Here is a 13,736-nt window from a genome sequence, read left to right as displayed (position 1 = left end):
CATGCTCCATTCACAACTGTTAATTTTACAAGGTTATGCTTCCATCTCTGAGCAGAGAGCTCCTGGCAGGGACAGCTGCTCCCGTGTCTCAGATTGGGCTGTGCTCATCCCAGTAGGTGTCATCAAGAGCAGCAGGGTAGCGAGAAGGTGATAGTACATCAGAGAACTGAGTAGTGGAGGAGGGAGCAGCACGGGCCTCTCCAAAGTGCTTTTCACTTACTCCTTTAATCTTCGTGTATATACATGCATGGTTAACTAAGGAAGAAGGAAAAGTTGACTTGAATTTGACTGAGAAAATTATCAAACCTGCTTTTACTCTTACATGTATCTCTTTTTCAAAAATACTTTTGTGTATCCACTGGTATGTTGATGGTCGTATGCAGCAACAGGTCTGTATGCTTGTCCAAAGAATGTCTAACAGTCCCACATCATGATTAGCAGGAGCTGGGTCAGTGGGGCAGAGCTGGTTTGACAGGTGGAAAACTTGTCCTGAGTTGTTCTATATTAGCTTACCTCCTAAAATGGAGCAAAGGTCAAGGCCAATCCAAGATTGAGAACAGGCTCCGAACACGTTACATGATAAACACTCTTTTATTAGTGGTCTTTTGAGGGAAAGTTGCTATGCTGTTCTTTGCTATTATTTCTGCTAGAACAGTGTTCACAAAAGTGAACAAAAGTTCAATGCTCGAAAGTTAAAGAAATTTAAGAATGGAGACTATCAGTAGGCATGTTGGGGCACCATGGTAAACAATGGAACTGGATAGAATTTTGTGTACTTGCCTACACAATTCTTTCTATGACCATACCTGCTGTTCCTATCCTCTGATTTAATTTTCATGTGGAAAATAGTCATTTGCAGCATACATTAAGCTACAAATGTTGCCATCAAAAGGTAAAATTCTATATGCTAGTCTCTTAGTACTAAGATGGCTCTATTGATGATAATATGAACACATTTTAGGTTCCCAATTGCTTTGGGAATAAGGAATTGTGACTTAGTGAATATATGTTGCTTTTTCAAAAGGAGAAACAGTGTTTCCCATCATTTTTTAAAATTCAGGAATAATGGTCTTTTTTTATTCAGATTTTGAAGGTTTGGTATGTTTATTATTAATGTTGGACCACATGCAAGAGAAAGTTAGATGTTATTTTGTGACCAGCATTGTAAGTTGTCACATTCTGAACAAATCCCCTAAAGACGTGGAACTCATTTGCATTTTGCATAAAATCCTGATGGGATTTATGGTTTAAACTTTTACTATACTCTTTGTCTTGAATTTATTAATTTCCTTATCAGGCTTAAAACTTGAGGGGAAAGTAGACTTTTGCATACTATTTTTTTAAGCCATAAAGTTTTATACAAAGTCCTTCTCAAAAACCCTGAAAACCCTGTATCTTTCAGAGGTCTGTGATAAAAACCTGGGGTGAATGTGATTCGTGTTTTGTTTTTGTTTCTGGTTTGTTTGCTTTTTGAGACAGGGTCTTACTCTGTTACCAAGGCTGAAGTGCAGTGACGCAACAACAGCTCACGCAGCCTCTACCTTGCAGGCTCAAGTGAGCCTCCTGCCTCAGCCTCCTGAGTAGCCAGGACCACTGGTGCATGCCACCACACCCAGCTCTGTAGAGATGGGGTCTCACTCTGTTGCCAGGGATGGTCTCGAACTCCTGGGCTCAAGTTCCTCCTGCCTTCACTTCTCAAGGTGCTTGGATTACAAGTGTGAACCACTGTACCCAGCCTGTAAATGTGATTTGAGTTGTCAAAGTACATCTAAAAAAAAAGGCTGGTTTAAGTTTGACGTGGAGCAACATTGAGCTGGGGAAAGGAAATACATAGACAATAATGCCAGTGGCCGGATGCAGTGGCTCACACCTGTAATTCTAGCACTTTGGGAGGCAGAGGTGGGTGGATCACCTGAGGTCAGGAGTTTGAGACCAGCTTGGCCAACATGGTGAAACCCTGTCTCTACAAAATACAAAATTTAGTTGGGTGTGGTGGCACATTCCTGTAATCCCAGCTATTTGGGAGGTCGAGGCAGGATAATTGCTTGAACCTGGGAGGCGGAGGTTATGGTGAGCCAAGATCATGCCATTGCACTCCAGCCTGGGTGACAGACTGAGACTCTATCTCAAAAAAAAAAAAAAAAAAAAAAAGTTGCCAGTGATTCTGGAAGGTCCAAAGGACATTACTTTTCCCATACAATACTGTGGGGAAAAGATGAGGCTTGACTTGAACTTCCAGAGTACTGTTGAATTCTTAACTCCACAAACAGTGCCTGGCACAAAAGAAATCACTTAATAAATATTTGTTGAATGCTGAGATTTAAAGGAGAAGAACATCACTGGAGCCCTCTCCTTTTTTTCCCCTCTTTTCTCCACAAAGGTTGAAAAAAATGATGAGGACCAAAAGATTGAACAAGATGGTATCAAACCAGAAGATAAAGCTCATAAGGCCGCGACCAAAATTCAGGCTAGCTTCCGTGGACACATAACGAGGAAAAAGCTCAAAGGAGAGAAGAAGGATGATGCTCAAGCTGCTGAGGCTGAAGCCAGTAAGAAGGATGAAGCCCCTGTTGCCGATGGGGTGGAGAAGAAGGGAGAAGGCACCACTGCTACCGAAGCAGCCCCAGCCACTGGCTCCAAGCCTGATGAACCCGGCAAAGCAGGAGAAACTCCTTCCGAGGAGAAGAAGGGAGAGGGTGATGCTGCCACAGAGCAGGCAGCCCCTCAGGCTCCTGCATCCTCAGAGGAGAAGGCCGGCTCAGCTGAGACAGAAAGTGCCACTAAAGCTTCCACTGATAACTCGCCGTCCTCCAAGGCCGAAGATGCCCCAGCCAAGGAGGAGCCTAAACAAGCCGATGTGCCTGCTGCTGTCACTGCTGCTGCTGCCACCACCCCTGCTGCAGAGGATGCTGCTGCCAAGGCAACAGCCCAGCCTCCAACGGAGACTGGGGAGAGCAGCCAAGCCGAAGAGAACATAGGTGAGCAACCGCGAGGGTCAGATGCAATGGGTGGATGGGGAGGGGAGTTGCTATTCGGAAGGCCAGGCCACCTGGGTCATCAAGGGAGAGGAAAAAGTCTAGAAGGTGTTTTCCAGAAATCAAGGGAAGCTGTGCTTAATTTCCCAAAGTGGCAGGACTAAGAGCTAAGGTTACATTCCCAAATATCTCCATGCCTGAGAGAGGACTCAGGCAGGTCTGTGTAGCAGCCAGTACTAGAAAGATCTGGCAATTATCTTAATTGGATAGACATATGCAGTCAAACTAGATAAATCTGCTTTAAAAAAGTATTCTGTGTGCTGATAGACTTAGTTTAATAAGTAATTACTGAGGCTACATATATTATATGGATGGGAATTAGCTAATGTGATTATTTGGCTCTGGAAAATGCCTGGTATAAATACAGCCATCCTCTTCTTGATCCAGATTATCTAGTGTGTGAATTGCTGGCAGCAAATGTATAATCTCAGACCACCCTTCCCTATCTCACATTATGTTTCTGGGCATTCTCTCCACCATCAGTTGGTGAGTAGTGTGTGTATATGTGGGTATGCTGAGAGAATGTTAATTGTAACATTAATTGGGGTCAAACATAATTGGGAAAATAAGTCTGTCGATGTTGCCAAAAACAAAAGAAAAACCCCAAATACAGAATATGTTGTGAAGTCAAACATAAATAATCATTTTATTATTGAAGACACAACTTTCTACAATATGCATAAATAATTGAGGGTTCCTATGATTACAAAAAGGTACTGGATTCTCTTCAGTTTGGAACTGTAACTTGAAAGTTGGAGTGTTTTCACTATTACTGCTCAATTGTGCAGAATTGGAATAGAATATTCCCAGAGCAAGATAAATTCAACAGAGCTTTGTCCCTGGAGACTAGATCCTTTCCTCATCTCCAACACATCCACAGTGGTAAAGGAGGCCAACAGTTTCCATGATCTTTCTCTAGTCTAATATGACCCATAAATACTTTCCAGCCCCAAAGATCCTCAAAGATAAAGTTTCTTCTATGTCCATTTAAAAGATTGGGTTTACTCCTTTGGAAGCGCCTCGGTTTAACCAATGATGTTTGTCATCCAACAGTCCAAATACGGACTGAGCCACAGTGTGCTCCTTGGGAGAAAAACTATTCCATGGGAATGGTCTGAGAAATGTTTTGATATCTGACCATCAGATTGAGAAAGTAATGATTGGACATTTACTTTGATATACATTTCTCCAAAATCAGATACTACAATATGGTAGGTGGTATTCTAGATATTTTAGGTCTACACTTCTTTCATCTTATCCCTAAATTTCTGTGAATAAGATGCCAGATAATATTAATTAACATTGTTATTAGCATATTCCAGCTCTGGATAAATCATATGCTTCTTTTCATTTTGAATCTTTATTCTAACCACACAACTGTCCCAGGGGCCAGACATTGAGGTTTAGAAGATGGGAATTTTTCCCTGGAAAAGGTAAGGCATGTGATAAAAAGTGGAGTGTGAGTTTTAATTTACTCAGCAAAGCAAAACTGAACTACTTTTCTTTAGATTTAAGCTTTGAGCCTCAGATATAATGTCTGGAAATCACTTTGCATATAGACAAGTTATGTAATGTGTCATTTTCATAAATCTTAGAAATTAATCATGCTTTTAAATACAGAACAGATCTGACATGGCACAGACCATATTTTTTAACTGGGATTTCTAAAGCTGTGAGAAACAGAGACATGATGTTATTTTAGGTATATGCTTATGATTTGGGTTGATAGAAGGATTTCCTGAATCAGTAAGAAGTCTAATATATATTTTGAAAGAAATTAAGTTTTATTATTTTTCAGGTTATGATAACTCCAAATGAATTAATGAAATATTTTATGTAGTAAGTTGTCAACAAATGTCAAATAGTGAATATAAATTGATGAAATTTAAATTATAGATAATAATTTGTTCACTCATTTATATATTTCTCTTGCATATTTGCTTATTCTGTTCATTTATTTGATTAAAAATGTGTCTGGCCAGTGAAAGCAAACAGCACTCTTCTCTGCCCTAAATGTTACAGTTTCTGACTGAAAAATATCTTAGTTAATCAGACTTTATCGTGTGCATTCAAAGGTGATTGAAAAAAATAGGTGAAGTTCAACTTGAAGGTAATCACAAAGGGCAATTTACATTATTTCTTAGAGTTGGGTAGGTATTGTCCTCTTGGTTAGATTCAGAAATGCTGCCTGTCGTTTCTTTCTGGATTGAGGTATCTATTAGCCTTGCCTGCTCTATGTGACAAGCACAAATTACCCCGCTGTGATGAATCTCATGGGATCACAGAAGGTAGAGATGACAAGGTTATCTATCACATCATATCAGGTCCAAATTCCCCGGTGCCCTGTACTGCATTTCCTCTTTCTTCCACTGTATTTCATTTTAACCTGGGTTAAAGTAGCAGCATTTTCCACTGGGCTGTACTGTTTGGAAATGTGTGGCTACCATGGGTTACTTTAGGATTCTACAGCTGCCTGGAGGGGCATGGACAGACAGTCTAAGAGGGTGCAATAGGGTAAGGGGCAAAATAGGTACAAAGAGAGAATCCAAGAAAATAATTTCTGTCAGTATCAGGCTTAAAAATTTTAGATCAGATATGATTATTACTTTAATACCTATGGAAACGTTGCAGGAATTATAAATGTTATTTATTTTACTTCTTTTACTACTTACTACCCACCTGTTTGTTATGGGAGGATGTCATTTGTATTTTGATCTTTGAGGTTGGTTGATTATTGTCATTGTTTTAAATTCTCCAAGTATGTCCCCCTTGCCCTACTTTGCCACTCTGCCTGCCCGGCTCTTTATGTGCCTTGAACCAAAACATTTCAGTGCACCTCTGATAATGATTCCTTTAGAGGGAGAGGAGGATTTAAAACATCTGTGGGACACTGCCCCATTCAGCCATGAGTAGAGAACTTTCAAGCCCCCTTTAATGATTATGTCCTTGGGGTCTCTTGCCGAGCAGTGCCACTGTGCTCACTGGCTCTCAGTGAAGGAATTCTCTGTTATGTCTCCTCTTCTCCATGGTAGCCTATTGATTTTCCCCAATAGAGGACTCTACTGTGGTCATATTCAGTGATGTGGTACTACCAAGGTAACCTATCCAGAAGGCTATCAATCAGTGATATTGATTGGGTGACTGCCACAGGGTCCTTGACTGATGCTAGTTGGAAGTGGAGTTCTGAGTGACTTCATATGTTCTGCATGTTGATCTTGGCTGCATTGTATTTTCATGGTCTCAGTACATCTTGCAAATTGATGCCATCAGTAATGATCAAGAAAAGAGGGAGGAATTTCCTTTTGCCATTCCCTGAATAGAAAAATTAACTTAGTGTCTCCCTACCTCTCTTCCTCCTCTTTTTTATCCTTCCTTCCTCCCTCCTTCCTTCCCATTCTCTCTCCTTTTATGCTATTCTTCCTTTCTTTTTCCCTTCTCTTTATGTTAACTTTCTTCTGTGCTAGGTATTCGGGTCACCAAGATGAGTAAGATATGATCCTTTGGCCTCATGCAGTGGCTCATGCCTGTAATCCTAGCACTTTGGGAGACCGAGGCAGGAGGACTTGAGTCCAGGAGTTTGAGATCAGCCTGGGCAACAGAAGGAGACCCCATCTCTACAGATGATAGAAAAAATTAGCAGAGTGTGGTGGTGTAGTCCAAGCTACTCTGGAGGCTAAGGCAGGAAGATCACCAGAGCCCAGGAGATCAAGGCTGCAGTGAGCCATGACTGTGTGCCACTGCACTCCAACCTGGGTGACAGAGTGAGACCCTGTCTCAGAAAAACCAAAACAAAACAAAAACAAGATATAGTCTTTTGACCTGAATGAATTCTTACTTGATAGTGGGGGTAGTGTGACATTCAGGGAATGACATTGAAAACAATCATATTTATAATCTCAATTAAATTCTGCAATTGGTATGGGGTATTCTCTCTACCAATGCACTTTGGACAAAATATGAATGAAGCAGTGCTTCAGGGGCCAAGATGCAGTCTACTACTTACTATAAAAATGTTTTATAGAATGTGTGTCCTGATACTCAAATGATTAACGAAGAGAATGGAAGCAAAATTTATAATTTCTAGAATGATAATTATTTGTAAGAAAATGAAATACCCAGCTCATATTTCTGGATTAAAAATTATTTATGTTTCCCAGAACAATAGTTTCCCTAAGGTCCAAGGTAACAATCTATTTTTCAGCTTTCCAAAGGATAGGTCCACTTCTACCAAGCTGTGTGTTAGATGTGAGACTTTCCAAGGATATTTACACTTATTTGGCAGGGTGCCTCATGAGCAGTTTTGATTTGAAATGTGGTTTCAACCACTTCCTGAATTTATACACAGCTCACAAAGAATGAAAATTTTGGTTGTGGAAGTCCATAAATGCTGTTTATAAAACATGGCACCCTGTCAGATACTCAGTGGTATACCTCTTAAATACTGTTGATTATTAAGCTTTCATGGAGCACTTTCATATTGCTAGAGTAATCATTTTTATTGGCTTTTCTTGACAACAGCCCAATGTCATTTGATAACATTTTTCTTTCTATTTTTATATTCCAAGAATAGGGACAAAGTAAGTGGGTATTCTGGCCACACATACAGCCAGTGACAAAACAAGGGTCAAACTGATAGAACTCTAAATCCTCACCTTCACTGTAGCCCTACAGTTCTTTCTATTAAGGTGTTATGCTTTATCTCAGTTTCTTCATTTTCTTTTTTTCTTAGCTGTTGTGATGATCTGATGCTATTGGGAAATACCAACAAGGACCTTACTAGGACATTCTCTGTCCTACCTGCCCTATAATATAATAAGGGTAAAAGATCTTTGAACTGAAATAAAGAGACCAGGGTTCTAGTCTCAATATTTCTACCAACAAGATGAGAGATTTTAGGAGAGTTATTGCTTCTCTGGACCTCATTTGTGTCATTCTCAGGAAAAGGGACTACGATAGTTGGTTTTTAAGGTTTTCTTTCAAGAGTTAAAATATAAAAGTCTAATAATAGGTGGCACTTAATGAGCATTTATTAACTGCCAGGTACTGTGCTGAGTGCTATGTGGGGATTGTTCCATTTAATCATCATAACCACTCTGTGGTAGTAATGTAATAGTGTAATTTTCCCTTTCCTTTTTACAAGGAGAAATCTTAGCTTTAGAGAGACTATGGCACTTAATCATTGTTGACAGCTAGCAATGTTGAACTAGAAGCCTAACCCTGAGAGTCTGAGAGGTCACATGCTGAATGCTGACACTTATCCAAGTGATATTCTGGAAGAAACAAAGAGAAGAGAAATGTCTAAGGACCCCAGCAATGTGTTATAATATAAGAACATCTCTCCTTTGGATAATTGGATACTCCAGACTCTTCTCTGGGAATTATTAGGGATAGTATTTACAGATGGGTATCTAGTAACTACCAAAATTCCTGATCATAATTCCCTCACAGCCCTATCACCCCAGAATTATTGGGGATATTAAACTAGTTCTGAGTCTTAGATTCTTATTTCAAAAAACACTCCAAGGACTGTTTTATTAGACCTGAGAGAGCTATAAAGATCAGTTGAAATTGATTGTTCCTAACAGGTGTATTACTGACTCCATCAAATACATCAGTTATTCCAGGAGGATCTGCAAATTAAAAATTGAAATTTTAATCTTAATCAGATGAAAGTCATTTTATTTATTGTAGGCAATTGCTACCCTAAGTTTAGCTTATCAGAATTAGTATCATTTTTATATTCTTGTTTAGGTCTACCCCCCTTTGCAAGAGCATTTCCAAAGGATCTGGTACCTTTATAACTAAAATATTAAAGAATTTAATAGAAGAGACAAATTGGAGAGCAATCATTAACTTTTTTTTTTTTTTTTTTTTGAGACAGAGTCTCGCTCTGTTGCCTAGGCTGGAGTACAGTGGCACGATCTTGGCTCACTGCAACCTCTGTCTCCTGGGTTCTAGTGATTCTCCGGTCTCAGCCTCCCTAGTAGCTGGGATTACAGGTGCCCACCACCATGCCCGGCTAATTTTTGTATTTTTAGTAGAGATGGGATTTCGCCATATTGGTCAGGCTGGTCTCTAACTCCTGACCTCAGGTGATCTGCCTGCCTAGGCCTCGCTGGGATTACAGGTGTGAGCCACTGCGCCTGGCCCTTTAATTAACTCTTTAGTTAAAAAGAGCAAGTAGAAAAAAGACAAGATGAAGGAATGTGTTACAGAGTCACAGAACTCAAATTATTGAGGCCATTCATTCATTCTTTCATAGCTTATATTAAATTGTTACTATCACCTCATAAAAGAAGCTGAAAAACAGAAAGACATGTTCCTCCCCCAATTTTAAAGTTGTGAAACTATATTTGGAACTAAAAATTAATATTTCTTAAAATATAGACTATTATTCAGATATTAATACACATTCATAAAATATTGTTCATTTTTCTCTACATACATGTGCACACACACACACACACACACACACGACAATCTTGCAATGGTAGACCAGGGAGGCATCTTTGAAGTGGGGGATATAGGGCTTCTTAGCCAACCATCCTCACTTTTCCATAGTCCTTTATTTTCTTAACTATTAGATAATGGGCTTAAGGGATGGGGTTGATAGTAGAGAGGTTTAGATAGAGGGGCAAAGAATCTAGGAAGAGTCAATTCTAAGAAAGTTTGTTATTAGACTAGAGACCCAGAAGACAGCAAGAATATCTCAGTAGAGGTTTGTAACCCCATCTTACATTTGAGATTGAATATAAAGAGTTGAAAATGATGTTTTCTGATATGACTGGACTCCTGATTTACAATCCTCCTAACCCTGTCTCTGGATGGAAAACTCTAGCTGTAATAGCTACAGTGGCTATAGCCTATAGACAGCCATCATTTGCTATCAGTAGTTTCACTTCCATCTTACACTTAATTCAATATCAGTGTATTTCTATATGCTTTTATTTCATTAAAGTAATTAAACAGCTTCAAGGTTTAATAAAACCTTGGATGCTTATGTAGAGCAATGGATACATCTGATAGACATCTGATAAGCTTTTTAAAATTTCGTCAGTAGACTGTCATTAAAACATAAAGTATTATATAGACAAGCTAATACAAGCCTCTTCCAATTCTTCTTTTTTTTTTTTAACTCTACATTCACAGTAGTTGGATCTTTGACGATTAGTGAAATTGGCTAACAGGCCTAAGTGTGTGAATTGGGCTATCAAATGTCCTGAGAAAAGGTAGTATGGAAGATATACAAGTTAGATGTGATTACTCAGCAATCCTCACACTAATTTGTAATCTCCAAATCACAAATTAGAGGATTATGAGAATTAAAATATTTCAGGTTGATCATCTCACACCCCTCTACTTGGAAGGGAAATTGTAGTTCTTAACATATCTTCAGGGGAAGAAAGTATTCTAGGAAGGTTTTTTGCCTTTCTTTGTAAATCATACTCAACATAAATGTTCTATCCTGGTGGCACATACACGTGAAATAACTTTTGAAGGCTACCCTGTTTTATTTTGTTTTTCCAGTATGAGTTAGTAGAATCTTTTGGAATTTAGAATAGAAACAAGAAGCCATTTACCTAAAATGATCCCTCCTTACTGGGGCATGATGAATGTGTGTGTCTCTCAGATAAAGTGGAGATGAACATTTCTGTAGCCTTGGAAAAAATGTTCTCTTCTATGGTGTGTGACAAAGTGAAGAATATAATTTAGGTATGTTTAAGCACTGTATCCATGCCTGTAGTATACCCTTCTGCCAATTTCCAGGCACATATGTATACACTCACATTCAATGTGTAGGGAAAGGGCTGCCCAAGAATTTAGACTGTAGGGAAAATCTGGAAGAATGGTAAGTTCCACATTTTCGTCACCCTTCAGGCCCAAAAGAAGTAGAGAATGGCTCCAGGAACACCCCTCGTCTCTCTGAGGGTGTGTGGGAAGAGTAATGGTCCTTTCTCGGCTGGTCATGTAATCAGGGTATGTTTGTGAACCTACAGTGGGTTGGGGAGAGCTAGGAGTTGGGACTAAAGTTATCTAAGATGAAATTTATAGTGCCTAAAAATTAAAACCCTGGTTTGGCTAATTAGGGGAACGTTATCCAGAAAGAGTTCTTGGTGTAGAGGTTGCCTCAGCTGAATCTTAAAGGATAAAATACATCCAATGAAAAGGGATATCGTTTACTTAAAAATTTCAGAAACCACCTTTCATTCAAATTAACACACACATATAAATAAATTGATTCAGGTCATAATTTTGCAGCAGCTTTTTAACCTTCAGTGGAAAAAGTAGCTTCATGTCTGTGTTGTTTATTATTGCATTTCCTGTTGTTTATTATTGCATTATGACAATAATTTGAATGAATAATATTATGCCGTAGAGAAAATCCTAAACTGACCCAGGAAAATGAATAAGGAAGCTCACTGGAAAGTTCCATTGTTACTCAGGCCCATGTCATCCCTGAGGTTGCCAGAATTCAAACCATTTAGGGCTTCATAGACCAGTGTGAGCATTTTGCATTATATTCAGAAACATATTGAGAACTAGAGGAAGTCAAGGCTGCTTCCTACTGAAAGCAGGTGATTAATTTCACTCCAGCCACATGAATGACCTGTGGGTGGCCCTTGCCAGTGTGTGACAGGAACACCCAGGGAAGAAATGATCTGCCAGGTTCCTTGGCTTCTTTTCCTCATCTGACACAATTAAGTAATCTTTGCAAGGTGTGTAAGAGTCTACTGAACCTGCTGTTGCTCCACTATAGGGTGAATTGTTAATGTGTTCCCAAACCAACAGTGCTGGGACACAGACCAGTAAACAGGCTTTCCCACTCCTTAGTGCAAATGTAACTTGTGTACAGCCTGTGGGCTATTCAGATTACAGACCATGAGGGACATTGCCGTGGGAGGCTGAAAGAATTCTTCCGCACACAAAAACTGCAACTTAAAGTCACCCTCATGTATCTGGTAAAAAGACAGAAAGTGCCCCACTTTGTGAAATTCTATTCCAGTTTAAAGGGCTAAGAAAGCACAGAGTTCAGTAATGTGGTTTCAGCATTCTCCCCATTGGTGTAATCAAATCCTTTTAGAAGGAAAACCAGTGGTAGAAGATTTTTGATTTCCTCCTTCCTCTTCTTTTGATACTCGTGGTTTAATTATAATAGATTCATAAGAGAACCTGGCCCCTATTGGAAGATATGTTAGTTTTATTTTTCTTGCCACCAAGGTGTAAACCATTCATTATGATTTTATCAGATATCTGCAGCGGCGTGCTGCTAAACTGGCTCTCTAAAAAATGAAACAAAACTCTAAAAGCTTTGATTTGTAGTTTTTGCCAATTTCTATGGTATAAATACTCCCATCCTAGCTGATTTCAGGCTACTAATGTGTTATTTCCGAATAAGCAGTTGGGAAGAGGTGCTAATATCTTGCTCTCAGCAGCCAATGTTAGTCAGCTCCAGCATACCCCAAATAATTATATTTTAGCAATTTGATTAATTTTATTTTGATAATTCTAAAATACTAGGAATAGTAATTATCAACTTCCAAATAACGTATCAGTATAAAAGCATATAAATATCCATTTGTAAAACCACATGGTTATGTACATATATATGTGATCACATGAGAAGTATTTTCAACATTCAGTCTTTTCTGTTGAGCATTGTACATTTGTTAAAGGTTAAGGAAAAAAAGTAAAGTTTAGAATTGGTATTCTTATATTCAATTAGAAAAACAATTGCTACTGAAGGAATTCGTACATTGTCCTCAAAATTTGATCTGAGCTGTATCTTTTTAATGCATTGAAAGGCTTTTTATCTTTTTTAAAGGAAAGTGCATAATTTATTACATTTATGAGGTTATAATAAAATGGATACTTAGGAACTTTAAACATGAGTAAAAAGTAATCATCAGATATAAAATTCTCAAATCTTGGAACCCAAAATATTAAATTTTAGAATTTTCTTACAACCTCTTTCTCATGATTAACATAGTTTGAAAATTATTATGTTCTTTCATGAGAAAAGAAGGAAAATTTAAAAATAGACATGTTGATGGAGGCAATAGTTCTTCTCAGCTGGTTTTTCAGAGATGATTTCAGGGTTCAGATTGATTTACAACCATTTCACATTTAATGCAGAGGAAGAATTGACTATTTCCTTCCCTCATACTAATTTTTAGTGAGAAAGATGCTTTCAGTGCTAGGAGGAACATTGTGAAACAATGCCTTCACAGAGGTAGAATCAGATGAGTGACTAACTGCTGAAGGCAGACATTTTCAAAATTGTTAGCCTAGGCACTCTTTGCTCAAATGAGTTTAAAATATATACACTACACCCCAAAGGAGAGCTGCTTTGGTTGAGAATGATAGGGGAAAGTGGAGATGACTGAAAATGCCCAGAAATCCCTATTTTTTTTTTTTTTTTTTTTTGCATCTGTCCCTACCCTCTAAGTGGATCATTTCTGAGCCCTGAAGTACAGTTTGAAAAATGCACATTTAAGAAATTTCTCAGCTATTTATTGTGTACATGTGGACAGAAACAAAATAGTCAGTGCCAGTCGATCTCATTTACTGTACTCTAAGCTGATCTTTACAATGAGTATGGATAACTGCACCCATATTGATGATATAGTAGATTCCGTGTATTACTTATAAAGTCAACAGAAAATTGATTCATATTACAGTCCTATTTTTTAGTTGCAGATA

At 38.5% G+C, this 13,736-nt stretch overlaps 1 protein-coding gene across 1 annotated transcript in view; it reads left to right on the top strand.

Moving 5' to 3' along the window:
- The window catches only part of GAP43 (growth associated protein 43), a 98,193-nt gene that overhangs the window by 50,867 nt on the left and 33,590 nt on the right, over positions 1 to 13,736 (top strand). Inside the window, exon 2 of the mRNA XM_003893954.2 lies at positions 2,381 to 2,978. Within this exon, the coding sequence (XP_003894003.1) occupies positions 2,381 to 2,978 (598 nt within the window). The remainder of the gene's footprint in view (positions 1 to 2,380; positions 2,979 to 13,736) is intronic.

The sequence above is a fragment of the Papio anubis genome, chromosome 2 (genome assembly GCF_008728515.1).
Source record: "Papio anubis isolate 15944 chromosome 2, Panubis1.0, whole genome shotgun sequence".
NCBI classification, from domain to species: Eukaryota; Metazoa; Chordata; class Mammalia; order Primates; family Cercopithecidae; genus Papio; species Papio anubis.
Note: the sequence above shows the minus strand (reverse complement) of the source record. Positions and strands in the feature narration are given on the sequence as shown.